Raw genomic sequence first — 25,456 nt, forward strand, 5'->3', positions numbered from 1 at the left:
AAGAGATTTATGTACAGTATTATAGAATATTTACATTACATCATCATAATGTCTGTGCGTGTGTGTGGGGGGGGGTTAAGATGTATGGCATGTAATATACAAAAGAAATGTCAGTCAGTAATAAAGATCAATGTCCTGTCCTGGTTGTTTAAATGTTCTGGGTGGTGGAGTGTGTAACATGTGCATGTGGTGTGACTGTTGTGATGTGGACTTCTCAAGAAAAGTAAAAGAAAAAAAAAAGTAAAATGAAATGAAATTAAAAAAAAGGAAAGGAAAAAAAAAGAAAAACAAAAAAAAAAAAAAAGAAAAATCAGGGATATGACCAGGACCGGGAGATTATAAATAAAACTTCATTCTGTTCCTTTTCAAATGTTTTCCTTTCTTTTTATACAAATCTTTCTGTGGTATGGTTTTAATGTTATGTTCGAAAATACACAAACAAACGGATGTGGGGGTATTTAAAAAAAAAAATGTTGCTAAATGGGAGCAAATGGGGTGAGTGGTTTACTGCAGCCGGGGTGTAGACAGAATATACCAGACATGTTACAGGGGTGTGTGTGTGTGTGTGTGTGTGTGTGTGTTTAAGTACAGTGACACTTAACCAAGTCGTTGCAAACTGTTGCTTTCCATTAAACAATGACATTCATTTTAAAATCTGTTTTAAATCTTTCATTAACTGTATTTTATTCTGAGCATAAATGTAACTGAACATTTCTCACAAGCTGCTGTCTGGGATATATCACCACTAAGGAAATGAAATCATCTTAGTGAGACAACTGTAACGTGAAACCAGGAGTCCAGCTGAACTGAACATGTTCCATCTCTGTGATGAGGTCAATCCAGGTGGAGGTTCCATAATAAGTCCTATTTGATAACAGACTGCAGGGTTAATTTTATTTATGGGGTTCCCTCAGTTCAAAAAGTCCTGTTCCACCTTTCACGACCTTCCCAACAACCAAGCAAGCTGAAGGGGACGCCAGCTGATCATGTGAACCTGAAAAATAAAAGCATGTTTAAAAATGACTTTTAATAGGAATCCAGAAGACCTTTGTCATCAGCCTTTACTTCATCAAGAATGTTTTAAGACTCCTACAACATTTTGAATCCATTTTAATTTGTCTGGGATAAAGTTTTGTGATACTCTTGAAATAGATACATTTCACCTTGTGCATTTTATCTTTGAAAAGGTGAACTAACTGGAACCTTTGTATAGGAGCGTCTAGGAAATGTATTTTAAGAATGGACAGTATAGTAATTGCAGAGAACACCTAGAATCTGGGAATACCACGATCTTGGTATACTGACATTTATTTCCAGCATTAACCAACAAACCAAAATGTCAAATTAACCAAGATATAAAATGACTCTAGAATAAAGAACTTTGGTTAGAACCTCACCTAGCATGGTGGCCTGTTTAAGGAATTTGTAGCTGGTTTCAAAGGTCATCTGCTGCAGAGGGGAGGAGTTGGACTGGATGGCGTGTCGATTTAATGGCTTATATACACCCTCAAAACACATGTAGTCTGCAACCAATGACAGATGTCTGGGGTCCACCTCGATACCTTGACACACACAGAAAAACAGACAAATTTAGATCTAATCTGTCTCAATCTAATATGTCTAAGCTGTCTAAACTGTGTATAAATGATACCATAAACAGCGAAGACATCTTTGATCTCCTTCTCTATGACTTTCAGAGCCACTTCAATCCCATAGGTTTTAGCCATGGCATGGACCTCGTTGCAGTACAATCTGTTGGTGTCTAAGATCTGGGGGGGGGATGTTGAGACATGATGGCACAACTAAATTACAGTAGATGAAACAAAATAGCCCAAAGAAAAATGTGTACATACATCACTGTGCTTAAACATTTCATGCATGTTGATGCCCTCAGTGTTGAATATCATTTCTTTTTCTCCAGTCTTTGTTGTGTTTTCACTTAGCAAGCAGCGAGTCAGGCCCCTAGTCTCCATGATGACAGCGTTTTTGGCCAGGGTTGCCAGAACTGAAGTCAGGTCAAAGTGCACCTTGCTCACTGGCAAGACCAGGTGTACCTAAGGGAAAAAAAAACAAAAATGAGAAACATGCAGGAGCCATTTTCACTTAATTCTTGTATTGTTTACACGTCCAATCATCATGTAGCACCCCTATGTTTGTTATCAGAGGAAAGGAAGCAAAGTAGCAAGAGGTGTTGATTGGAGGAGTCAGTTTTCTGACTGTACAAAGGTGCTATATAACTACTTGCAACTTACAGTGTACATTTGCAAGAATATAATTTATCATTGAGGACATCAGATGATCAGCTATTGTGAGATGAATGCTACTATAAACCCACAACAGCCCCCTGTAAATGGCTTAACACAGCTCAGTTAGACTACATTAAGCTATCACATGATTAATTGAATATGAAACAGGACAGTCAAATCTTGGATAAATTAACAAAACTAAAACAGAGCTATGGTACCAAGAAGGAAACATTGGAACTGGTTTGATATTTGCTTTAATCTGCGAGAACAACAAAAAAAAAAAAAAAAAAAAAAAAAAAAAAAAAAAGAGACCTTCCAAACCTTAACTCCTGGCCTACCCTTAGGTACAGTAGCACTCTGCTACTAGCTGAACAACATTAGAGATGCAGTTACAAATTTTGAGCAGATATAGTGTTTTCGATCTGCTAGAATTATTACCATGTCATTTAAGTAGTCTTGAATTGGGTACCATTACAGAGTTACGTTTCTAAGTGCCATCAGTTTTCCTGACCCGCCTGCAAGTGTCAGAAGATATTCACAACTTCTGACTCTGAATTACATGTTACAGACTGGTAGTAACACTTTTTATTCATCTTATTTTTGTATAATTGCAGTAGTTAACACAGAATTAGTCATACACTGCTTCATAATGCCAACATTTACAACAATGTTCTACCTCAGTGTCTAATCTTTACTGGCATCTTACAGTTAAGTTGTAGGTCATCGTCTCACCGTCTTCTATGGTGGTTTCTAAAAGCGAGAACAGGCCCTTAAAATTTAGTTTGTCTAATGTGGGCTTTTTAGTTAATGCATATTAAATCTACTCCACCTTCAAACACTGTAGTTGGTCTGAATGAGGCTTAATTAGGCACCAAAACAATGCCTAAAATACTTCTGTACTGCAGTCAAGCCATGACCTTGCATGACCTTCACTCACTGGATTGTAATTGTAAACACACCAGTGATTATGGCTTCAGCTAAATTATCACTCCACTGTTCTGGGAAAAATCTGAAGGAACTTTTGTCCATGGTTGAAAGGGATTTAGAAATTCTTAAAACTTGGTTTGATGTCAATAGATTGTCACTTAACATTAAAAAAACTAAATTTATGGTTTTTGGGAATCGAAAAGAAATTGATGGGGATATTACATTAAAAATATGCGATGCTGAAATTGAAAGAGTGTTTGATACAAAATTTTTAGGGGTTGTTATTGATCACAAATTAACATGGAAATCACATATTAGATATATAAAAGGAAAGATTGCAAAATCAATGGCAATCTTGTATAAGTCCAGAAATATACTCAACCACGAGGCACTACATATAATTTACTGTTCATTTATACTCCCTTATATGTCATATTGTGTGGGAGTGTGGGGCTTGACATATAAAACAACTGTAAATACTATAGACCTCCTACAAAAACGAGCAATACGTATTATTAATAAGGCCGGTTACTATGAACATACTAATGAATTGTTTATGAAATCTCATATTATGAAATTTAATGATTTGGTTTACTATAAAATAATGCAAATAATGTATAAAGCCAAATTAAAGTTACTCCCTGTCTGTGTACAAAGGTTCTTCTCAACACATGAGTCTAAATATGATTTGCGAGATGTTTGTAAATTTGTTGTACAAAAAGCTAAAAAAGAGACAAAAAGAAGATGTATATCTGTTGTTGGAGTTAAACTCTGGAATGAGGCCAGTATGGATTTAAGAATGTGTAGCCCATTTTTGATATTTAAAAAAATGGTACGTAAGGCAATTTTTGAAGGATACAATTGTTAAGCTCTAACAAGTAATAGGTAAATTATTTATTTTTGAATCTACATTAAATTACCATTAATTTGGTGGTTAAGTTTTCTATTTCTCTGGTATATTTTCACCTTTTTATGTTTCACTTGTTTGTTTGCTTGGATACATTGTTTTTTTCTTTTTCCTATATTGGATGCTGGGTAGCTGAATTTGTTATGTAGGACATGCATTAACATAAGCATTTTGCTTCTGCCTGTGCTTTTTCAGTCATTAACCTGTTGGTAAAGTTTGTAATGTTTGAAGTGTTGTTGTTGACACTGGTTATTATGTGATGACTGAATAAAGAATTTCATCATCATCATCATCATGTAAATTAGATGGATTTGATGCTCAATTTTTCTTGACATGTCTAATATAACATATCAAGCCAATGTGCTTGTGTAATGCATACCTCACACCAGAGTTCATTTTGGGTGTCATAAGTATATCTCTCTATGGCTGGGTTGGACTGCAAAACAGTGTTGATTCTCATCTGACACTGGGACTCGTCTTCTTTTTCTCCTGTCAGCGCTTCTTTACTTTTCCTGTGTGCTTTCAGTCCTTTAGACCCTAGGGCTGGCTGAACTTGTTCCTCTAGGACCACTGGGTTCTCCTTCGCTGCCTCCTCTTCTGCTTCACCCTCCTCGGTATCACTGCCGTCATCATCTCTTCCTCCTCCTTCCTCCTCCTCCTCACTCTCATAGTCAACCTGCAGGTTAGACAGATATGAGTGCGAAGTCAGCTCAGCCCCTTTTTTATTCATGCACTTCTGATTATTTTAGGGCACCATCACTTCCTCTTTAAGTGGATGTGATCTTCATTTCTGTTAGAAAACTGCTATGCATTTTTCTAGGCACTATTTGTGATTTTTTTGAAAGACATTTATATTCAAAATGATTTAAAATCATAGAGCACTCCACTACACTCTACTACTTTCCATTGTTCAGTTTAATCTTTCTGATTTAGGTCATTTTCCTTTGTATTTGGCAAAATGTCTTAACATAGAGACTATATACTAAGTGAAAAATTTTCAATTCTAGTAAGATGCTTTAGTTGTTTATTATTTTAAGCAGTTGTGAAGTTACCTGATTTCTGTGTCTTTCACAAAGAATAGAACACACTATTTGAAAACATTCAACTAGTAAATATATTTGTTCATTACTTAATTTTAGTAGTAAGCCACATGATATTGTGTTTTTTTAAAATGAATACTTGTTTACTCCACAGCAGCTGTTAAACCAATGCATGATTTCTTTTCCATATTCAATTACTTTAACCTTCCACAGGAAATCAGCCTAAAGCACCAACATGACAACTACGACAGACTGAAGTCATATTTTGGAATGCTGCAGGCATTTAAGAAGTACATTTTGGTAATTAACTGAAAACAGAGAAATTAATGTGACCGTCATACTTCCTCTTCCTGTTTGCCTTTTCGCTTTGCATCGGAGGCATCAGCATCTCCTTCGTTTCCCTCATCGTCGGCAATCTCTCTGTCCTCTCCTCCCTCCCCGTCGTCTAACTGGTAGAGAAACAGAGAAGATAACTTTACACTTTTTTGCAACACAAAGCTGAAACAACAAAATCTGCAGAGGATTGTTATGTGAATGAATGGAGAATAATAAACAGACCTCTGTTCCAATGGCTGTCCCACTGCCTTCATTGTCTCCATCACTGGGGTTGGCCTTCCTCGTCTCCACAGCGATAGAAGCCAGCTTGGCGCTGCGCTTCTTGATGCCTTCGTGTAGGAGACGGAAAAATCTGCAACAACAGATATGACAAAGTGTGAAGGCAAGAAAACAGGAGGTCATTTACAGAAAATAAAGTAGGGAAAGGGGAATTAAAAGCACACGCACTTAGTTTCCATATAGTGCAGGATTTGATGGGGTGACAGCAGCTTATCATCACAATAACGCTCAGGAGGCAGGAAGTGGAAGGAAACTTTGAAGGTCCGCATCTTCAGATGGTTCTCAATTCGCAGCGTCTCAACAATATCAACCTTCTGCAACACCTGTTCATACAAATACAAAAGCAAATTCTGCTTCTTCACCAAAACTACTAGGCAAAGCTGTGAAACACACCGCAAAGTCACAGATCTTCAAAACACCTCAATTAGTTGAAGAATATGGTCTGACAATGAAAAAAGACAAACTCAAAGGAGAGAAGTAAGTGACAGCTAAAACAAGACTTGATCAGTTACACAGCAAGTTCTAATGAATAGTTACACAAGAAAATGACCAAATCTGTTCATTCTCTTACCTCAACACTAAAATAATGATTTTCACAGTGATTACATTTCCTCAAAAAAAGAGGTGTGTATTTTTCTTTAACTTAGCTGACTAATAACAAGTTTAAGGAAGATCGAGTAAAGCTCTAGGGTTAAATCAAGTAAAATACAGGAGGAGTCAGAGGTGAGCTAATGCTAAATGCTAGCTTACTAACGCTGTAAAACCATAAAATTCATAAGGCCTTGTGTAAAAAATTAATTTTCCAGTCTAGTCAGTGGAAGTTCTTGACCACAACTATCGTCTAGGAGTCTGTCAGGAAAAGATGTGTTTTACTGAGTGAACTGACACTCCAAAAGTTCAACATGGCAGGTGAGTGAGCTGTCAAACATGACGTCTATCAATCAAAACCTGTTCTATTCGACACAAGATCTGATTAACAGAGGAAAATTTAAAAATGGACCAGATCACTTGTTTTAATGTTTTTAGTGAGAGGTTCAGTGTAAGTCTAGGGGAGCCAGAGCTTTTTAGATCCAACCCCTATGATCGTCAGCTTTGAGATATTTCCACATAGCTTTCATTTATACCCAAGGTCCTCGCTTTTTGCTTGAAATACACATTATAGGTGGCTGATATACTGAGCTAATATTCAATCTGAAGACTTTTTTTTTTGGATAAGGGGTGAAGACATTTCTGTAGAGCTTTAATTCAGTAGTAGATTGCTAACATTATCTAGTTTTACTTCTGTCACTTTAATTATCCTAACCCCAGTTGCAGTTTTTAAAATTGCACAAAGCAGTTTTGTTTTGGACACATTGTGGTCCATATAACCAATTGTTTCTAGACATCTATCTGATACAGTATCTCCCCCAAATATGCTTAGTTTCTTCTCAAAAATTCGAGATAAGAAATGAGGCAACACTGCAAAAACAGACCTACTTAAAGGAAGTCAAATATTCTGACCACAATCTGTTTTGTATTGAGCAGTGGGGTAAGGGCATTTAGCTCCATTAGAGTTCTTAAAACTATTTAAAAAAGACACTGAAATCCTAATGGACCTAAAGAGGAAACAAACCACATGACATTCTCTTCTAATGCCACATTTCCACTACATGGTATCGGCTGGACTCGACCTTTTTACATTTCCATTATGAAAAAGGACCTGGAATCTGGTACCCAGTACTAGTTTTTTGGTATCACCTCCGCCGAGGTTCCAGGACTGGGGACCAGATACTAAAAGGTGATGTGTAAACACCGCAGAACACTGATTGGTCAGAGTTGTCTCTGTGACCTGCCGTTTTACAAGAAACAGATGCGGAAGTTTACAGTAAAAATAGCGGTGGGTTAATCCACATGATGACAGTCCGAAAAACTACATCATGGTTTGTCGAGGAGGTTCAGATGTAAAAATTCGGATAACATGCAACGAGCAGGTTTATCAGCAACTCTCTGAGCAGACGACATGGAAGTAACGTGCCACATCACTATGACGTCCAGGTACTGTAAAGTCGGTAGTATAATGTAATGGAAATGATCTCCAGGAATAGGACTAGTACCAGAGTTGAATCGAGCCGAGCCGAGCCGAGTTGAGCCGGTTCCACGTAGTGGTAACGCGGCATTAGTGAGAAGTTGTGCAAGTGCTGTCACTCTTGAAATGAGAAACACAGTTTCATCCCTTTAATACGATATTATGCACACCACTGTTTTAGCCTGGTATTGGTTAAAGTTAAATTCAATGTTAGCTGGAATATCTTATTGAGACAAAAATGTCCCATCCTTGACAAGATTCTGTCTCTTTGAAAAAAATATTTATTTATTTATCTATTTATTTATTTTTGCATATTTCTCACACTTAAATGTTTCAGGTTTTTCTGCCATCTATTTGTTTTGAGTGTGCATCATCATTTACCATTTTGCATTCCTGCTTTTCTTCGCAAATCAAATCAAATCAGATAAATGATGTCAACAAATAAATCAGACAGCACACATCTTCCATTATGGATCCAGAGTCTTTGTGTCTGAGATTGTGATGAGACCAATGGAAATTATATTTGAGTCTGAGATAAGACTAACACATTCAAAAAGTAGACTCAAGACTAAGACTGAGTACTGCAACATGAACAGTTGCTACTGGTATGAAGGCAGAAAACAAGTGAAGGTCATCCTTACCTCAGCCAGACAGACCCGGGTCAGCTTTTTCCTAAGTGTCTTGGCTCTCTTTAAAGCCTTTTTGGTGTTTCGCACTGGGACGCTCATCATAGGAGTTTTGATGTTGGAACTGGCCACCATCAGGATCTCTCTCAGACTGTCAAAGACACAGAGCACAAATGAGAGTTTATAGAAGTGATCTGTGAAACTGGTGAGAAGGGACATGTCCTGCGTTTTGTCTCTTTGACCTTCCTGCTCATCTCAGGTCTTTCCAGTGATAAGAAAGAAAACAAAACATAGTGCTAGGTATTTTTCTCACAGCCTGTTTGCCACTTAAATGCTTTGTGGCTACACTTTGCACTTCACAGTATCTCCTTCAAAAGGTAACTGTGGTTTATGTGGGTAACACCAGCCTTCTTGTCAGAGCCTTTCTCCTATATTTTACAGTATAATATTCCTCTGTTGCTACTATACTATACAGCAACTCTCTGTATAATGCTGTACTTGCTCAACTAAAAAGCTGGGAGTCCATTCCAAGCCGAACATCAGATAATAAGCGGATGGGTACTCAACACAAACAAAAGGTCTGGTCTTCAAATACAGGCCAGGGAAAAACAATGGTGGATAAATTGGCATTTGCCATATAATGCCAGTTCAACAATAAGCCTTGTCAAATCCTACACACCTGAGAAATGAATAATTTCTATTCACCGAAACACTAGAAGATTTTTCATTTGTCATAGGAAACACATACTTTGAATTAATGGTGCAATGTAGTAAAGTTAAAAGGGGAAATGAGTGTGGATCAAAACAAGGTACTGTACTGAAATATGGGCAATTTTTCTAAAATAGATGGATGAAGAAACAAATGCCTGTCTCTAATACAAGGAAGCTTCAAATAGTGGCCTGGTGCCTTGGTCAAAAGAGGTGAATAAAAGGCCCTAGAGACTATCTGAGGAATTACTTTACATGCTGTATACAAAAGCAAACACAAATAGAAAGGCACTCTGACTATGGCTTTGAAGATACAGGAAACTAATAGAAAAAGAAGTCTTCGTCTCAGTATTTATAGCATGCAATGATGAGGAGGAGATGAGATGAGACTGAATCTGGATAGTCTTGCTGAATGTTGTTGATTGGCCAGATGCATCTCCACTGTAGCCTTTTAAGAATTCCATACAGTAACAAATCTTTGTTATATTTGTTGTAATTTATTGTGTTTGATAAGTGATTGTAGTTTAACTTTCCACGACAATCCATATACTTTACAATTGTCAAGAGGCAACATGCTCATTGATAATGATTTGGTAGATTTACATCGAGGAATAAAGCAGCACAAGGTTTTATCAGGCTGCTACATGGTCAGTGTTAAGTCCTGAATAATGAATCGAAGAGATCTGAAGAGGTAAGTTACCGAGGTATTCCCAAAGTGACGTTCATCTCTCCTCTGCCAGCGAAGTGGAAGGTGTTCAGGGTCATCTGGGTGGAGGGCTCACCGATGGACTGGGCTGCCAGCAGACCCACTGCCTCACCGGGATCACACAGAGATCGCTGCCACTTGTACTGCAACAGCTGACGAAGGCTAAACACACACAAAACACATTGTATCAATCTCGAAAAACTAAAGAGCACATATGTGAGTCACAGAAATGAGAACACACTGCATCAGTGGCAATCAAAGAGCATGTTCGTATTGTCATTCGCACTGGAGTGGCCAAATGATATCTCTCAGCACATATCCAAGAGGTTTACCACACAATGACATGGAAAAATCTCAGCTCTGTCTGATGAAAACTAAGAACTTACACAATGTATATTTTTGCACATGAACATGATTAAGCGAGGTTTCAAACCAGGTAAACTTCATCTGTGAAGACAATTTTGAATACAATTTACAATCTATTTAATGTCTTTTTGTATGGGGTCTGGTCTGTGGTGATGTTCACCTGGAACAACAGGACTCGGTGATATATCAAATATATGATCAATGCTGATATTCATCACAGTATAATTTGATAAAGCAACCACTCTGAAGAGTATCCTAATAATGAGTCTGTCCTGAAGACTGAGGGTTCGACCAGTGGTATCTCATCAACAGAGGGCGCTAGGGCACCGCCCCACCTGTCTAACATGAAGAAGATGAAGATAGGAATCATAAAATAATTTTACAAAAACAATAATTAAATAATTGAGATATACATAATACAGCCTGAGTACTGTGCATAACCTGCATTCAAGTGTAGTTTAAAAATGTTTTCGATTGTTTACTGTTGTTTACAGTCATGTGTTTCTTGTTTGGGGGTGTAAAAATCTATGCCCGAGGCTCACTTTCCTATAATACACCCTCGTCATAAATAGCACATGCGCAGTAGACCCCCTCCCATACAAGAGATAGGAGAGCCTCAGGCCACAAAAATTTGCACCCAAGCCCCCTTTTCCAGTGCACTGGAAAGGACACTTGTCAGGGACATGCCCGACTTTAACAATTGAGTCATGGAAAAATTTGCATATCTGAAGGATAGACGGGTGAAATTTACACAAAAAAAATACATGACTGAAAACACATTTATTTTAATTTTTATTAATATTTTAAGATAGTGGTGTATGTACATGTATCCTAGTGGTGATATGTAGTTATAGTGCAACTGAAAACTGACTTGGATACTGCGCCCCACCAAAATATAATTCACCAGCTGCCACTGGGTTCAACTCTACAACTACTACTCTATGATGTATGACTTTTTCACATTGTAAACAATGCAAATGGCCAGTATAGATATCAGAATTTCAAACTGCCCAGATTTCTGAGTTTATGATTTGCAACTGAGTCAGTGCTGCCAGATTTACAATAACTATCATATTTGTATGATCATTTTTCCCTCTGTGCAATGCAATGATATCAACAAGAACAATATTTTTGTGACATGTAGCCTAGGCTATCTCATTTTCTATTAATTTCCCAACAGTCAATGCTAAGATACATATCCTAAGTTGGTATTTACACACCACTGGCGCCTTTCCAGTCAATCATGCTTTTTGTGACGATCACTTCACCTCGCAAGTGCAGCTGGGTTGATCTTAGTTTAAAATCTCTTCAATTCATTACTTTCAAAAGGGCTCAACCAAGCACTAAATCATGTTAACTTTTAAGATCTGTCAAATAAACATTGTATGACCTTCAATTCAGATCAGTGGATTTTACATTTTTTAAAGGAAGCATGGACACCCTGAAAAACTACCTTTCTTCATGCTATGAACATTGACAGATTGTATGTGTACCTGTCACTGTCCAGGCTGTCTTGACTCATGTTGTTTCTGCTTTGCAGGTATTTTTCTGTGATGCTGTGAAAGCTTTCCGATACTGATCCAAAGCTGATGTCAGGCCTAAACAAGCCCAGAGAGGGCTCCGGGCAGCGTGATGACTTTCTGCCATACTTTAATTTGCTGGTTTCATCGAGGGAATTCCACTGCTCCAGCAGCTGTTGAGGAACAGGGGTTTAAACTTAAAGTTATGTGGTCCCAGTTTATTCACACTGAGATAACAAATTGAGCAAAAAATACCTGTAGGGTTGGTGCATTTCTGCCATTAACGCTTTCACCTGTTCCTGATATTGTCTCTTTCAACTTGGCCATCTTTTTCTGTGAAAACAACAGGAACGCTCCTGGCACACAGGAAGACAAGCACAGAACATTACATTACATTTTATTAAACAACACACTTTCTATATTAGACTGCAGAGAGCTTCTTCAAACCAGATATAAGACTTTCTGATGATGGTGATGATCACTGAGGGCAATCAAGTGGAGTTTGTCTTCTCTTATGCGAGTTCCCCTCAAACTGGCTGATGTAAGTTTTACCCATAATTCTTTTTATCTTAACAAATAACAACACATACAAACTAAATCGAGTATTTAGAATATGTATTTGTTGTTCCTAACCACATACTCCAAAAAAATAAAAGAAGAAAAGAAAATACTGATTTTTATCAAAATATTCACACATGAAAATGGCATGTTTTTCTTTTGCTCATTAAAAACAGCAGAAACAGTATTTGTGCAAGACTTATTTTTTCCTTCCTGGCTTTGCATAAATACATGTTTCTATCGCAAAGAACTCTGTATTGTTTGTCCCTCCTGCTCCACTAGAATAATGATAAAACTAATAAGAGTCCCAATTAAAAAATACATTCATAAATTAATCATCTGCTGTGTCTACGAAAAAGTGTTGTCCCTGGAAGACATGGTCTAGTTTATACACTATACTGAACATAAATGAGGACTGTGCATCACAGCTCAGCCCTGCTGAATACCTCTCCGTGGACATGCCACCTCTTTCTTTGCTTTCCAGCGCTGTATGGCTGCAAAGTGCTGTCTGGCAGCCTGGGGGTCCAAATGGGCCAAAACCTCATCCATGCCCTGAGATGTCTTTATGACCTAAAATGAGAGAGACAATCTCCTTTCAGACCATTTCAGTAAATGTTCCACAAAGATGATTGTAACGGTAGGATGGATCAATATGCATATTAAAAATCAAACTCAAGCTGAGGCAGGACTGGAAGAGGATAGAAACAGTTCAAAAGTACACCATATTTACAAATAGACACCTCATGTGATTACAAGTTTGTGTGTAGTACAAAATTATCCCTAGGGGCTATGTTAAAGCATCGTAGGGCCCATGAACTACACAATTACTGTGGCAGCCATTTTGGCCAGTGGCACCCACTGAAGAGGGAGGACTGAATTTGACAAGGCTGCGCACTTTCTACACACTACTGTCAAATGTGGAGGAGTAGCGTATTTGTGTTGTACCTCGTAGTTTTCCTCTATGAAGGGAAACTGTCTTGGCTGCAAGAACTGTGTTTTAGGAATATCCAGGCCATCTTCACCATACAGGAACTGGACCACAGATCCGTCACTGTCCCTTACTGTCATATCGTACTGCACTACCAAACCTTCCAGATGCTTTATAACACATCTGCAGAACACAGTAAAAGGGGCAAAGACAATTTATATTAAACAAGGTAAGTTTCAGTAAAATACCCTGTTTCAGCATTTCAGGCTATTTTAGGAATGTAAATTTGTAAGATTATTATGAAGCATGAATGATTCAGTCTAGGGTGAAAGAGTAGGTCTTAATCTTTGCTTATGTTCACTTCTCCTTTTGGACTGAATAGATTTTGTGGACTGTGAGGGTGGGGAAGGCTCTAAAACCCCTATACAGATATAGGAACTGATCTGACATTATCTTAGTTCTGAAATATATTTGACAGAAACCTGAACAATAGGTTTCTGAGTCAAGAGTAAAATAATGTAACACAGTATACTGAGTTGGTACGGAGATGTAAAAATAACGTATTAACAATCCCATGTGCTTCTTCCATTAAATGATTACACCCATAGTCTTCTACTGTGTTAAAAGGTGCGTTTCCACCTCAAGAACTTCGGGGTACAAGGGGATTTACTAGAACATCCCCTCACTTATCTCTCTCGGCTATTGCATCTCCACTGCAGAGTAGGGCCCATCACCGGTGTTATCAGTTGCCGTAGAATGCAAACAGTGCCTGCACTTCTGTGTCAATCCACTTATCACACATTATGATTACAATTGTAATGGCCCTGGCCATTGGTGCATGAAAAACTACCCCAAACTTCCCACAGCAGAAACACGCCTTTAGAGTAAAGTGCCTAGTACCTCTGCAGGTATCCTGATCTAGAGGTTTTAACAGCAGTGTCGACCAGCCCTTCTCTGCCAGCCATACAGTGGAAGAAAAACTCCTGTAAACAACAAAGTGACGACATTATCATCTCCCCTCAACTCAAAAGATTGAGAGAATTTTTATGCAGTTCTTCTGAGCCCATACCAACACACACAGAGCTCTACACATGTACCTGTGGTTTGATGCCTGTAAGGAACCTTCCAGAAACAAAGCCCCCAGCTCCAGGCGCAGGGTCATATGGCTGAAAGCATGGCAACGATTTCCCAGAAGGCATCAGTGGTGGTCTGCGGCCCTCCAGCTCAATCTGACCTAGTAGACAGGAGATCTGAAAGGCAGAAACATGACGTGGTGTTAACATCCAACAAGCTGAAGCTGGTCAGACCTTCTGCAGCGCTGGGTACTGGAGAGGGATGGATACCTGCATGGTGTTCACAGTAGACCCTTTCGCTCCTGACTGGACCATCAGCTGGAGATTGTTGTCAGGGAAAGAGGTGTGGAGTCCGACTGGCATACACACCTATGAATACAAGACACTTTTCATCAAAATGTAGATTAAATGTAGGTAACAACAGAAAGTAACAGGTTCAAATTCAGCTGTTGGTTCTTCTGCATTTACAGTTTAACACTACATGTGCAATCACAAGAAACAGGATACTGTTCCTCTTAACTCTTGTTACTTCTTCTTGAACTTCCACAGTGTATCATGGTGTTATCATTAGTGTCTCAAGTTAATAGCTTCCTCAAATGGATAAATACAAATTTATGGAATCATTGATAGGCTACCTCCCCCACACACACACACACACACACACACACAGTGAACAACCATCACCCCGAGTCTAAAAAACAGTGCAATACTTACCCTACCTCAGTGCAATACTGAAAACCCCTGCACCTTTTTCTTAATCTTACCTGTATATATGTTATATTGCCTGTATAAATCCTAATGTGTTGTACATATTTCCCATCTGTAGTATACAGTTAGGATTTTGTAAATTTTAGTAGTTTTTACAGAACTTCAGTAGTATATGTGTATTTAATATTTTGTACCTTCCGTCCATTGCTTACATTTTTCAGTGTTTGTGTGATATTTTGTGAGATTTTCTTTCATACAGTGCTTTTTTGGACTAATTGTTTTTGCCGCTAAACAGAATGAAGTTGCTAAACAAATTTTCATTGTTCCTGTGATATTGCCAATGAAGATCTATTCTAATCTATTCTATTCGATTCGACTGACATAACCACTCACCTGCTTGACAATATTTGTACATTTTTCATAACGTAAAATATCACTAACTTAATGATCTGTGCAGTTGATTTGGCAAAGCGCCTGTCTAAAACCAAACTTACTGCAGCTGAATTTAATGAGAACATATAAGTCTGTTGGCACAATTTTATATGTGTCAAAAGATAACTTTTCTTATGACATGGCACTATATAAATAAACTTTGACAGATTGATTAAATTTTATTGATAGTGGCAGAAACACAGGATACACAAGCACCCGCCGGCTACAGTGAACCAACCAAGCCCTTTAGTGCTGAATGATTTTAAAGAACAGATTTTTAAGACTACACTCACTAACCAAGCAACAATTATGCAAACAATTTTAATTCTAAAAAATACAGGAAAAAAACACACCCTCTATGTGTTCACCACAGACATGTTTTCACATTGGAACAATTCCATGTTGGTGACACAGGTACCTTGTTAATGTCGTTGTTCACTTGGTTAGCCACTTCTTTGAACTTGTGGTCGGCCATGCTGAAGTCCCTCTGGTCTGGGTTGAGGTGAGCGTCCTGCCAGCGGCCCTGAGCCTCAGTTTTCTCCACGTTGGAGGGCAAGTTGAAAGCAGCTTGGAGGGCCTGAGGAGGATGGGGAAAAAATGCACAAAATAAATAAGAAATGGCAAACTTGGCTGCCCCATCATTAAGGAAGTGCTACAACTGTTTCGGAGTTGCAGGGTTGTAGCTGTCTTTATTTTCAGACCATAATTGTAAAGGTTTGTGTGTAGTACATATTTATCCTCAGAGACCACATTAAAGCACAGTGAGGCCCATGAACTACACCTTCACTGTAGCAGCCATTTTGGCCAGTGGCGCCCACGGAAGAGAGAGCACTGAATTTGACAAGGCTGCGGTTTCTAAAACAGACACTGGACAGAAGGTTAGCCCTCACATTGGATACAAATAGAGTTTTATTGATTTCTGAAGGTGCTCCAAAGGATGCTGAACTCCTGGAGGGAACCATCAGCTCATTTCAACAGGATGAGTGGGTAATAAACATACTTTGGTGCCGATTTGTAGGGATTCTTTGATGAGCTTTTTCCTTTGCTTGTTAGCACCTGGTTTCACCAGAATGTCCTCCACACCTATACATCCAAAAAAAAAACACCACTCAACTTTGATGCTTACATACTTCTGTCAAATGCCTACACATTACCAGGAATGTATTTTATCTCATCATTGCCATCCTGATGACATTTACCCAGAGTGAAGCCTCTGTACAGCTGCAGGTAGGCAGTGAAGAGTCGGGCCAGACAGCTGAGCAGTTTGCCACTTGTTTCTCCTCCATACAGCTCGTAGCAGCAGTGTACTAGACCATAGGCAGAGGAGCCATAGTGAGCTTTGTCCAAAACACCCACCAGAAGCTCACCATGACGAATCACCACCTGGAAAAGACATGAAATGATACTAGAATTAGCAAATTGTGGTTGTATGCATCCACCAACCTGTCAACTTGGATTTCACATCCATGTCTGTCCAGACTCATATGTAGTGAAGACTTTGAAGGAGTTTAATAAAGGGTGAAAACTGTATTTTAGGTCACAATCTACTTTGACCACATGTTGCTTAACTCACGCTTGAGTCCAATTGAACATTAATGCTAGATTTGAAGAAATTCTGTCACAGCATTCCTGGGATATTGCAATAGAACGGAGACCAACAACCCAAAAAAGATAAAACTCCCCAGCCACAGGTGTCACTGATGTGGAGGTGTATGAATGACAGCCTAACCTAAATTTGTTGGAGTAAGTCAGTTTAGCAGCTGTTAGTGTGTCTGTGTGCATACCTGTGAGTCACACATGCTCTCTGGTTTGTATCCAGGATAATGTCGTTGTGGGACTTGGATCCATGCCTTACCAGGGATTTTGGACTTGCCCATCAGGTTAAGAGGCACAGCTTTCTGTGGTATTACATTGAGCAGGAGAGTAGACACCACCTGCAGGACACAACCCAAAATACAAGATATATTTACATGGCCCTGTTCAAACTAAGGACATCTGAACACAATGCCCTTCACTGTCATTAACCACACTTCACTAAATCAGATTCCTAATTACTAATAGAAATCACTGTTCACAAATGCTCTTCACCTGCTTTCCTGTCCACAGGGGCTGTGGTTTGAGTATGGCGGGGGGTAAAAGCTTAACTCTGCCAATTTTGTCAGTCAGTCCTCTGTACACCAACTCAGTGTACTGGTCTCTGGTGAAGAAACAGCTTCTTATAGTCATCCTCGTACCTGACACCATATGGTCCTGGATCAGACCTGCCAACGGTTTGCCATCCTAAAGAGAAATTAGGAGAAAAAAAGGGTTCACCTGCTTGTATGAGTATGCATAAAGACATTTTGTAAGAACTTCAAATACAGAAAAGTGGATCTTCAGAAATGAGCAGTGATCATTTGAAGCACTTTTATGTACTTCAGCTGATTTTTTACCAGTCGACATCAAAACGCTGGAGTATATTGGTTCATTGAAATGACCACCTCAGCTAAACAAACTGATCTGATTAGCTGAACAGAAGATGTTGAAGATGCTATCTGAAAACTCATGAACCAGGCAGTACGATAAATATCAGCAGTAGTATCCAATTTTTTTGTCGAGGCTAATGAGTCTGCCAGTATGTGTCACATACCTTTGGGACAAGGTACTGCTGATCAGTGCTGACCAACATGTAGGCCTCTGCTCTGCCCAGCTCACTCTGTGGAAAATGAGCGTTCATCTCGTCTCCATCAAAATCAGCATTGTATGCCTTGCAGTTTGCGTAGTGGAGCCTTAACACCTGTCACATTAAATCACAAGCATTAGGATGCAACTGGATCATGCAGCAGCGAAAGATGGAGACAGATTTAGTAAGAGCAAATGTCTATGGCATTTTCAAAGAATTTCTGACTGAGGACAGCTTACAGTTTGTTTTAGCATCTGCTCATTGAACAATTAAGACTCAGACAGCCCACTGATCACATGCTGACCATGATAGACCTTAGAAATCCCATTTTAGGAGTTTAACCCTTCAGAGATGAAGTGACTTGCTTTTGGAGAGAAAAAGAAAAAGGAAAAAATGCACATTTTAACTCTGATGAACAGAGCAGAAGTAGAACAGCCTGTTGAGCAATGACTTTGTCTCATCAGTCCACACTACCTGCTGCAGTTCCAGGTAAAGGTTCATTATGTCAACTTTTGTTTGCCATAAAGTATTTCCAGTTCCATTAATGAGCATCCACTCTGTTTTCAAAAGGGTGTTTTTCAAATTTGGCTGTTTTGTAAATATTTGTAAACAGAAAACTATAAAATGCACATTAAATGTATTGATGGAAACACATCTAATATAACCCCATTAAAGGCTTTTAATGTTAGTATTTATGCTAGTGTTTGAAAGTAACATACAACAGCAAAACCCAAAAATGTCAGGATGTTGTGAAAAATGTAAATAAAAACAGAACGTAATAGTTTGGAATCTCACAAGCCCATAACATATTCACAATAAACTTATTCATATAGAAAACATAACAACTGTTTAGACTAGGAAAATGTACCATTTCATAAAAATAATAATAATCCTTTTGAATTTGATGGAAGCAGCAGGTCTCCAAAAATTTGGGGCGGCAAAAACAAAAGGCTGGAAAAGTAAGTGAGACTAAAAGGCCTGCATCTCTAACGGTAATGGGGGTCATTAGTGCCTAAGGAATGTGCAGGTTGCACATCTGGAAAGGCATCATCAATACTGAAAAGTATATATGGGTTTTAGAGCAACATGTGTTCCAATCCAGATGACATCTCATTCACCAAGGGCCTTGCATGTTTCTGCAAGACAATACTAAACCACATAATGCATCGATAACAACAGTATGACTTCACTTGACAACACTCATCACACCAACAAAAACAAAAATACAATAAAGAAAACCCAGGACTGTTGAGTGACTAGAATCCCATTTCAGAAGAGAATGCGACAACATTCCTCTACCAAAACTCCAGCAGCTGGTTTCCCTAGTTCCAGATGTTTACCAACTGTTAAGAGGGGATGCTACACAGTTGTAAACATGACCCTGCCTCAACATGTTGCTGCCATCAAATTCAAACTAATATTAGTTTTTTCTTAAAATGGTATATTTTCCCAGTTTTATACATTTGTTATGTCATCTATGTTCTGTTGTGAATAAAATAAATAAATAAATCATTACATTCTGTTTTTATTAACATTACACACACTGTCACAGTGAACTTTTTCAGATACAGAGTTGTACGTGTCTACACTTCACTTGCAGTAACTCAAATAAGTCCATATATCTTCATCCACTTATTCAGGCCCAAGTCACAGTAGAAGCCACAGACTGGTCTTGTAGTTATGCATGACTAATTCAAGCCCATGCAATAGTATTTTTCCCAGCCAGGGAGGCTCCATAAAGATCCAAAAACCAAGGCTCTTCTCTGCCATGAGTTAAACCAAACAAACCTTCTCTCCAGGTAAGATGCGGGCACAGTGGGCTTGTATGGAGGGTCTGTGCAGAGTCGGCTGTCTGTTCAGTAACAAAACGTCCCCATTCTTTATGTGCCGATTCACCTGAAAAGACAGAAAGATGACTGACAATGGAAGGACTGAGCCAAGTTCAATGAATACCACAGAGCTACAATCAGCAGCATCTATCAGCTAAAATGAATGGAAGGGGAATATGCCATACTATCTTCATGGGCATCTTATGAGGACCAGGACACGGTGTCAGGAGTTGCTTTGCGACCGCTTCTCTCTGTGCGAGGTTGTCAGCCGATAGGAAGGTCCTCCTGCCGTCCTCATTGATCACCATGGATGCCCCGGGGTGTACGTTGGGTCCGTTCAGGACGGCCTGACGGAGCTCTTTGACATTCCATGGAGTGACAGGCTGAGGGTAGGTGAGCTTGGTGGCAAAAACCTGCACAAAAACACAGACTTCAGTTTCTATCATTTAACATGAGTTTTCATACAAAATGACACAAATAATTATGCTGCAGGTGTCGAGAGTGTGAAATCTAATTTCATAGTTAACATGTACCTGTAACTAACTTGGAACAAACTGTATTAAGATTTCAGTCTTTAGTGATAAGGTTCAGCACAGATCTGCTTCATTGATAAGCTGTCAACAAATACTATACTGATCCATTCAAGTGATTTCTTTATGACAAAAAAATGATGAACTCCCTGACTGCAGCCTGTTAAATGAGATTATTTCTGGTTTTCTTAGTCCTCTGTGACAGCAAACTGAATCTTTTGGGTTGCAAACCAAACAAGACCACAGTCCACTGAAAACACTTTTTCAGACTCTGACATTATGAAGACCAAACAATTAGACTACGAAAATAATCAACAATGAAAATGATGGTTAATTACAGCCCTGGACTACTGTGAAAGATAATACAATCTGCGCACAGAATCTATGGAGGCCACTAAAAAACACTAAAAGCATAAAAGGACAGTGTTTGTTATCCATTCTGGGTTGATGCTCAACATATGAGAGGGTAATTCATCTTAAAGCTGGACACCACCTGCCATAAACTGTGAAGACTATATCAAGTAACAGTAGTCTGTCTACGCAGTCTCTGGACACAAACTATTACACTGATAGATATGAACCACTTATTATAATATAACAGATGCACAATTATTATAATTTTCATGTGATTTTATAGTAAAGACAACAAAATTATAAACATTATCTTCCATTCCAGTAAATAAATCTTCCTGTACCTTACTCTCCAAGTCTTTATATCATTATTTCTATCACCTTTTACTTGAATCTGTTGTCGTTTTAATTGACTGTCTTGTTTAATATCTTAATGACTCAAAACTATGATAATATTGAATGAACTGTTTAATGGATACTTTATTTAGCTAAGGATCCTGGTTACTAGATGTGAGGCAAACTGAGATGTACCATGGGTATTCCTATTTCATTGGTTCCTATGTACATGTCTGGACAGATGACCGATCGTGCAGCGTAGTCCACTCGTTTACCCATCATGTGTTTCCTGAACAATCCATCTTTTTTTTCCAGGATCTGAAAACCAGAGAGACAAAAGGTAACAGCAGCTCATCCATTGGTAAAGCTTAGTCCTCATTAACTGGACAGTAGAACTCTATAATTCATATGTGACCCATGAGTCTGACTGTGCTTCAGATATTTGTTCTGTTGACCTTCACTCTAATGATGTGCTTTCCTATTACCGTGCTGTTATGTGTAAACAGTGGGCTTTGTGATACCTGTTTGATTCCTGGGTATTTCTCCGTCATCATTTTGTCCATGTCACTGTCAAAGACGATGTTAACATGGCTCTGGAGGCGGATCCAGATGTTATAGAGCTTATCTGTTAATGAATTCCCGGGGATCCCAGATAGAAAGGACTGGTCTGTCTGTTCTGAAGCCTAAAGGAGAACAACAACACAGTGCAGGATGCCAAATTCACCACTGTGCGACTGTTTGAACCAGTGAAATGACATGGGGTCTGTTGAGTTTACCTCTTCCTCCTGAACACTCTTTTCCCCCGCTATGAGAGCCAGGAGTTTCCTGATGATTCCACAGTCCTTCATGACTGCCTGCATGTTGACTGTCTGACCATTCGTGAACATCTGGTCACCCAGTCGGTTAATGGGACGATACCTGGTGGACAAAAAGATACAAGCTAGAGCCAAGCTTTGGCCAAAATTTTGCGGACTATGTTTGACACTGTACCTGCAGGGTGGGACCACTAGCAGCTCCAAGAAGAAGAGCTCAGGGTAGAACCCTTTGTCTCCTTCTTTAGACACTGAACTCTCCTCCATTCCAGAGAATAGATGCTTCAGGAAGTAACCTAAAAGAGCAAAAAGGCAGAAAAGATATAATTACAAACAATATGCTGGGTATCACTTTAAGGCTTCAAAACTGGCTACAAAACTGTGTTTAACATTTTTTTTTTTACATTGTAATACCTTCTTTCTCCCACAATTTGTTGACATGTTCTCGGGCTGTACTAGCAGTCAGATAGACTTTCCCAGTCATCGTATCTTCTACAAGGAGACAAAAAGTGGTAGAAGTAAGTCACTGTGAACATAGCAAATGTCTTTACTATGTATGTAGACATAGCTGGCTCAAAATAATGTAATGGGTGTCATGATGACACCAATTCTACATGAATTAAGACACTAACAAGCTCACTCTCTGATCTCTTTGTTTTCATCACAATTACTGTTAACACACAGCAACTGAAAAACAAATAGAATTTTATTATTTACCAGTAGTGACACCAGGGGTCTGTACTACAGAAGGCATTGTCACAATCAGCTTACTGTTGTGTTCACGGCGCAAAGTAAACCGTCCACTCCTTTAAACAGACAACATTAAAATCAAGTTAGGATGAGAAAATGAACAAGAGAACAACAAAGTCAGTATGTCTTAATCATTATTTACATATACACAGTGGGACATCTCCAGTTTTAATATAGGCCCCACTGCATTTCTGGGTCTCATTCTGACAACATTCACTGTATCAGGATGCTTGCTCTTTATCCAAATCAAAATTGCCAACTGTTTCAAAACTGCAATTTTTTTCCCCAAAAACCTTGACCTGATGAACTTTTATACTTGCACACCTACTTTTTGGTTGAGACTGTACCTGTTGTATGTTGTAAGAAAGTTCATTTTAATAAGCAAATGAATGAATGTATAATTTGCAGTAAATTATGTTTTACTGACAGAAATGTTTTCAAAACATATGAAAATCACAAAAGTGTATGGATATCACACAAACAAGTTTCACTAGAATCATTCCAGTACCGATTGGTTAGTGAAATCATATCAAGTTTTTATATGCTTTCTTCATATATTTCTTATCTTACAAGATTATGTGCCTTTGAGCAGACTCTAAAATTCGACTATGAAAGAAACTTTTTTCCATACTTTATTCAGACTTTCACACAAAATTCCAGACATTTCAAGGTCTGGAAAACAGCATTTTAAAAATTCAAGACCTGCACAGGCACCCTAGGTATTATCACTTCTGTCACTTTACCTGCAGTGAGGGCATTTTCTACTTTTCATTTGGATTTTCCAGAAGTCATTTATCAGGCTATTCTTCTTTTCCACTAGATGTTTAATCTGAGAATGAAAAACAGACACAGTTAGACACGAGTGTCTTACACAGAGACGTACTGGTATGCTTTAAATTATAAAATCAGGTGAATTTATGCCTTTACTGACCGGTCTGCGGTTCTCTGCACTTTCAGCATTGACACCAACTACTGAGTCACTGAACTCCTTCAGCACCTGCTCGATCTCATCTCCAGTAGCTTTAGGATGCACCTCCAGGTACTAACACACACAATGTCAACGTGAAAATGTATACATCAACGAATCAAAAGCAAAAGAGGTGTCTACAGCTACTGTATGTAGCACAATTAAAATAAGTATAACTCAGTCCAGTCATCCACATGTCAGGTTACTTTGTTCTGTTTGCTGATTAATCTTAATGTTTAATTTCCTCAGAAACTCACCTGGTTGAGAATTTGGTCTATTTGATAGACCTCCTGCATGGCACCATGATCCAGTAACTTCAGCTGGTTAATCAGCAGGTGAATAGCAGCTCGGGGACACGTTAATAAGTGACACACCAGACATGAACCTCGAATCATCAGGAACAGTTTCTGATGGAGGGAAGAAAATAACACAGGAATTCAGTTCTCTCTGGTGAGAAAAAGTGTTAAACTGAGCTGTGCTGTGAGGTGCTTACATCAAAGAACAGCGGGTTGTAAACAGGCAGAGGTAGGTCCACATGCCCCAGGTGTCCTGGACAGTTGTTGAAGTTCTGACAGCAAGTTGAACACACCTGACAAAGCAGTACGGCAATGAGGCAAAGAATAAGTAGTGTAGGATAAATTACAGCTCTATCATTACTGTGAAACACAACAAGGAGTTATATGTTGTGACAGAAGTGAACACATACCTCTTTGTTGTCTGATGGCCCCAGAGCCAAGTCATACAGACTGTTTGGGGCCACATTTCCAACGGCATCAAGGAATCTGAAATTTGTGATCGTCTTCACGCTCAGCTTTCTGGACAAGAGACAAATGGAATGTGTCCCCTTATTATTATTGATTTACATTTGGCATTACTTGCAGAGGATATCAGTTTATAGACATCTATGTTTTCATATTTATTCAGGCCAGGTGTTTGAACCCGTTGATTTGCACAACTCACTCTAGCAGATAATGCACTAACTTGATGTAATGACTTTGCCTGCTGCATGGTGGGTCTGAAGTAGGAATATGAAAACAGCTGGGCATTTTCTATTCGTCATCCTGAGTAATATTAGCACTGTTCTGTAAGGACTCCCGAGAAACACAATTTAATTGGAACCAAATACAATTCGGCTAACTTCTTATTTGCTGTAATTCTTAAATATTGTGGCTAACAGTGCGGTCCTGTTGCCTATTGTATCAGCTATACATTATAAAATTTACATGGACAGTTGCTGCAAAAAAACCAAAACAACAAATATATGAATTACTTATTCAAAACGCAAACACAGCAGTACTGCGTAATTCCTAAGATGAAAACTAAAAATACAAGAGATCATGTCCAGGCATGTCATTTTGAACTCGTGGTTGTTACAGCCAGTAGTTGAGTTAGCAAGTTATCTCTTACCTTATTTCTTCGGCAGAGTACAGGCCAAACGACATGCCCTCCAACCGCCGCCATGGCACTTCTTTTCCAATTAACATTGTAGAGAAATATTATAACTATGCTTGTTTACTATCGTGAATTCATCACTGGAGCATAACACACGCGACACGAAGTTCCTTCTTCTGCGAGACACGTGGGACTTTTCGACTACACTTCAGTACAGAGGGGAGGCACACATACACTTTTGTCAGCCTATTTTGTCCATTTAAAACGTAACTTTCAAAACTAATTCTGCAATGAAAAATATTGTTTTCGACCCAGGAACTGATGTATGCAATATAACACACCAACCATTTCCAATCATTATATTTTTCACCTCGTTTCTCACATGGTTTCTTCCTCCCATAA

General features: G+C 38.8%; 1 protein-coding gene and 2 non-coding genes across 3 annotated transcripts; all 3 read right to left on the reverse strand.

The window, feature by feature from the left end:
• Nucleotides 1-16: 16 nt before the first annotated feature.
• polr1a (RNA polymerase I subunit A) lies at nucleotides 17-25,248 on the reverse strand. Its single transcript, XM_030145329.1, has 37 exons — nucleotides 25,070-25,248; nucleotides 24,369-24,477; nucleotides 24,156-24,251; nucleotides 23,920-24,069; nucleotides 23,627-23,737; nucleotides 23,439-23,524; nucleotides 22,663-22,751; nucleotides 22,360-22,437; nucleotides 22,124-22,241; nucleotides 21,910-22,051; nucleotides 21,655-21,816; nucleotides 21,329-21,451; nucleotides 20,102-20,329; nucleotides 19,876-19,983; nucleotides 18,055-18,201; nucleotides 17,514-17,705; nucleotides 17,210-17,359; nucleotides 16,625-16,808; nucleotides 16,426-16,508; nucleotides 15,844-16,002; nucleotides 14,556-14,654; nucleotides 14,310-14,462; nucleotides 14,113-14,195; nucleotides 13,230-13,395; nucleotides 12,731-12,854; nucleotides 11,982-12,082; nucleotides 11,700-11,899; nucleotides 9,835-10,002; nucleotides 8,442-8,577; nucleotides 5,904-6,058; nucleotides 5,679-5,808; nucleotides 5,462-5,569; nucleotides 4,460-4,756; nucleotides 1,854-2,054; nucleotides 1,652-1,769; nucleotides 1,398-1,562; nucleotides 17-994 (listed from the first exon to the last, which is right to left on the reverse strand). Exons 1-37 carry the CDS (start codon nucleotides 25,144-25,146, stop codon nucleotides 894-896), a joined length of 5,097 nt encoding a protein of 1,698 aa, XP_030001189.1. The 5' UTR covers nucleotides 25,147-25,248; the 3' UTR covers nucleotides 17-893.
• On the reverse strand, nucleotides 13,040-13,176 carry LOC115427749 (small nucleolar RNA SNORA5). Its single transcript, XR_003936543.1, has one exon. It is a non-coding gene; the product is annotated as a small nucleolar RNA SNORA5 (small nucleolar RNA).
• Nucleotides 16,140-16,276, reverse strand: LOC115427750 (small nucleolar RNA SNORA5). Its single transcript, XR_003936544.1, has one exon. It is a non-coding gene; the product is annotated as a small nucleolar RNA SNORA5 (small nucleolar RNA).
• Nucleotides 25,249-25,456: the final 208 nt, after the last annotated feature.

This window comes from Sphaeramia orbicularis, chromosome 10 (assembly GCF_902148855.1).
Source record: "Sphaeramia orbicularis chromosome 10, fSphaOr1.1, whole genome shotgun sequence".
Taxonomy (NCBI): domain Eukaryota; kingdom Metazoa; phylum Chordata; class Actinopteri; order Kurtiformes; family Apogonidae; genus Sphaeramia; species Sphaeramia orbicularis.

Bases quoted from the DNA above. Each gene is read 5' to 3' on its own strand.
- polr1a (XM_030145329.1), bottom strand. From the start codon at position 25,146: ATGTTAATTGGAAAAGAAGTGCCATGGCGGCGGTTGGAGGGCATGTCG. The intron at 6,059-8,441 runs GTAAGGATGACC...TTGTATGAACAG, and splicing joins CCCGGGTCTGTCTGGCTGAG to GTGTTGCAGAAGGTTGATAT. The intron at 1,563-1,651 runs GTATCATTTATA...GTGTGTGTCAAG, and splicing joins AGATGTCTTCGCTGTTTATG to GTATCGAGGTGGACCCCAGA.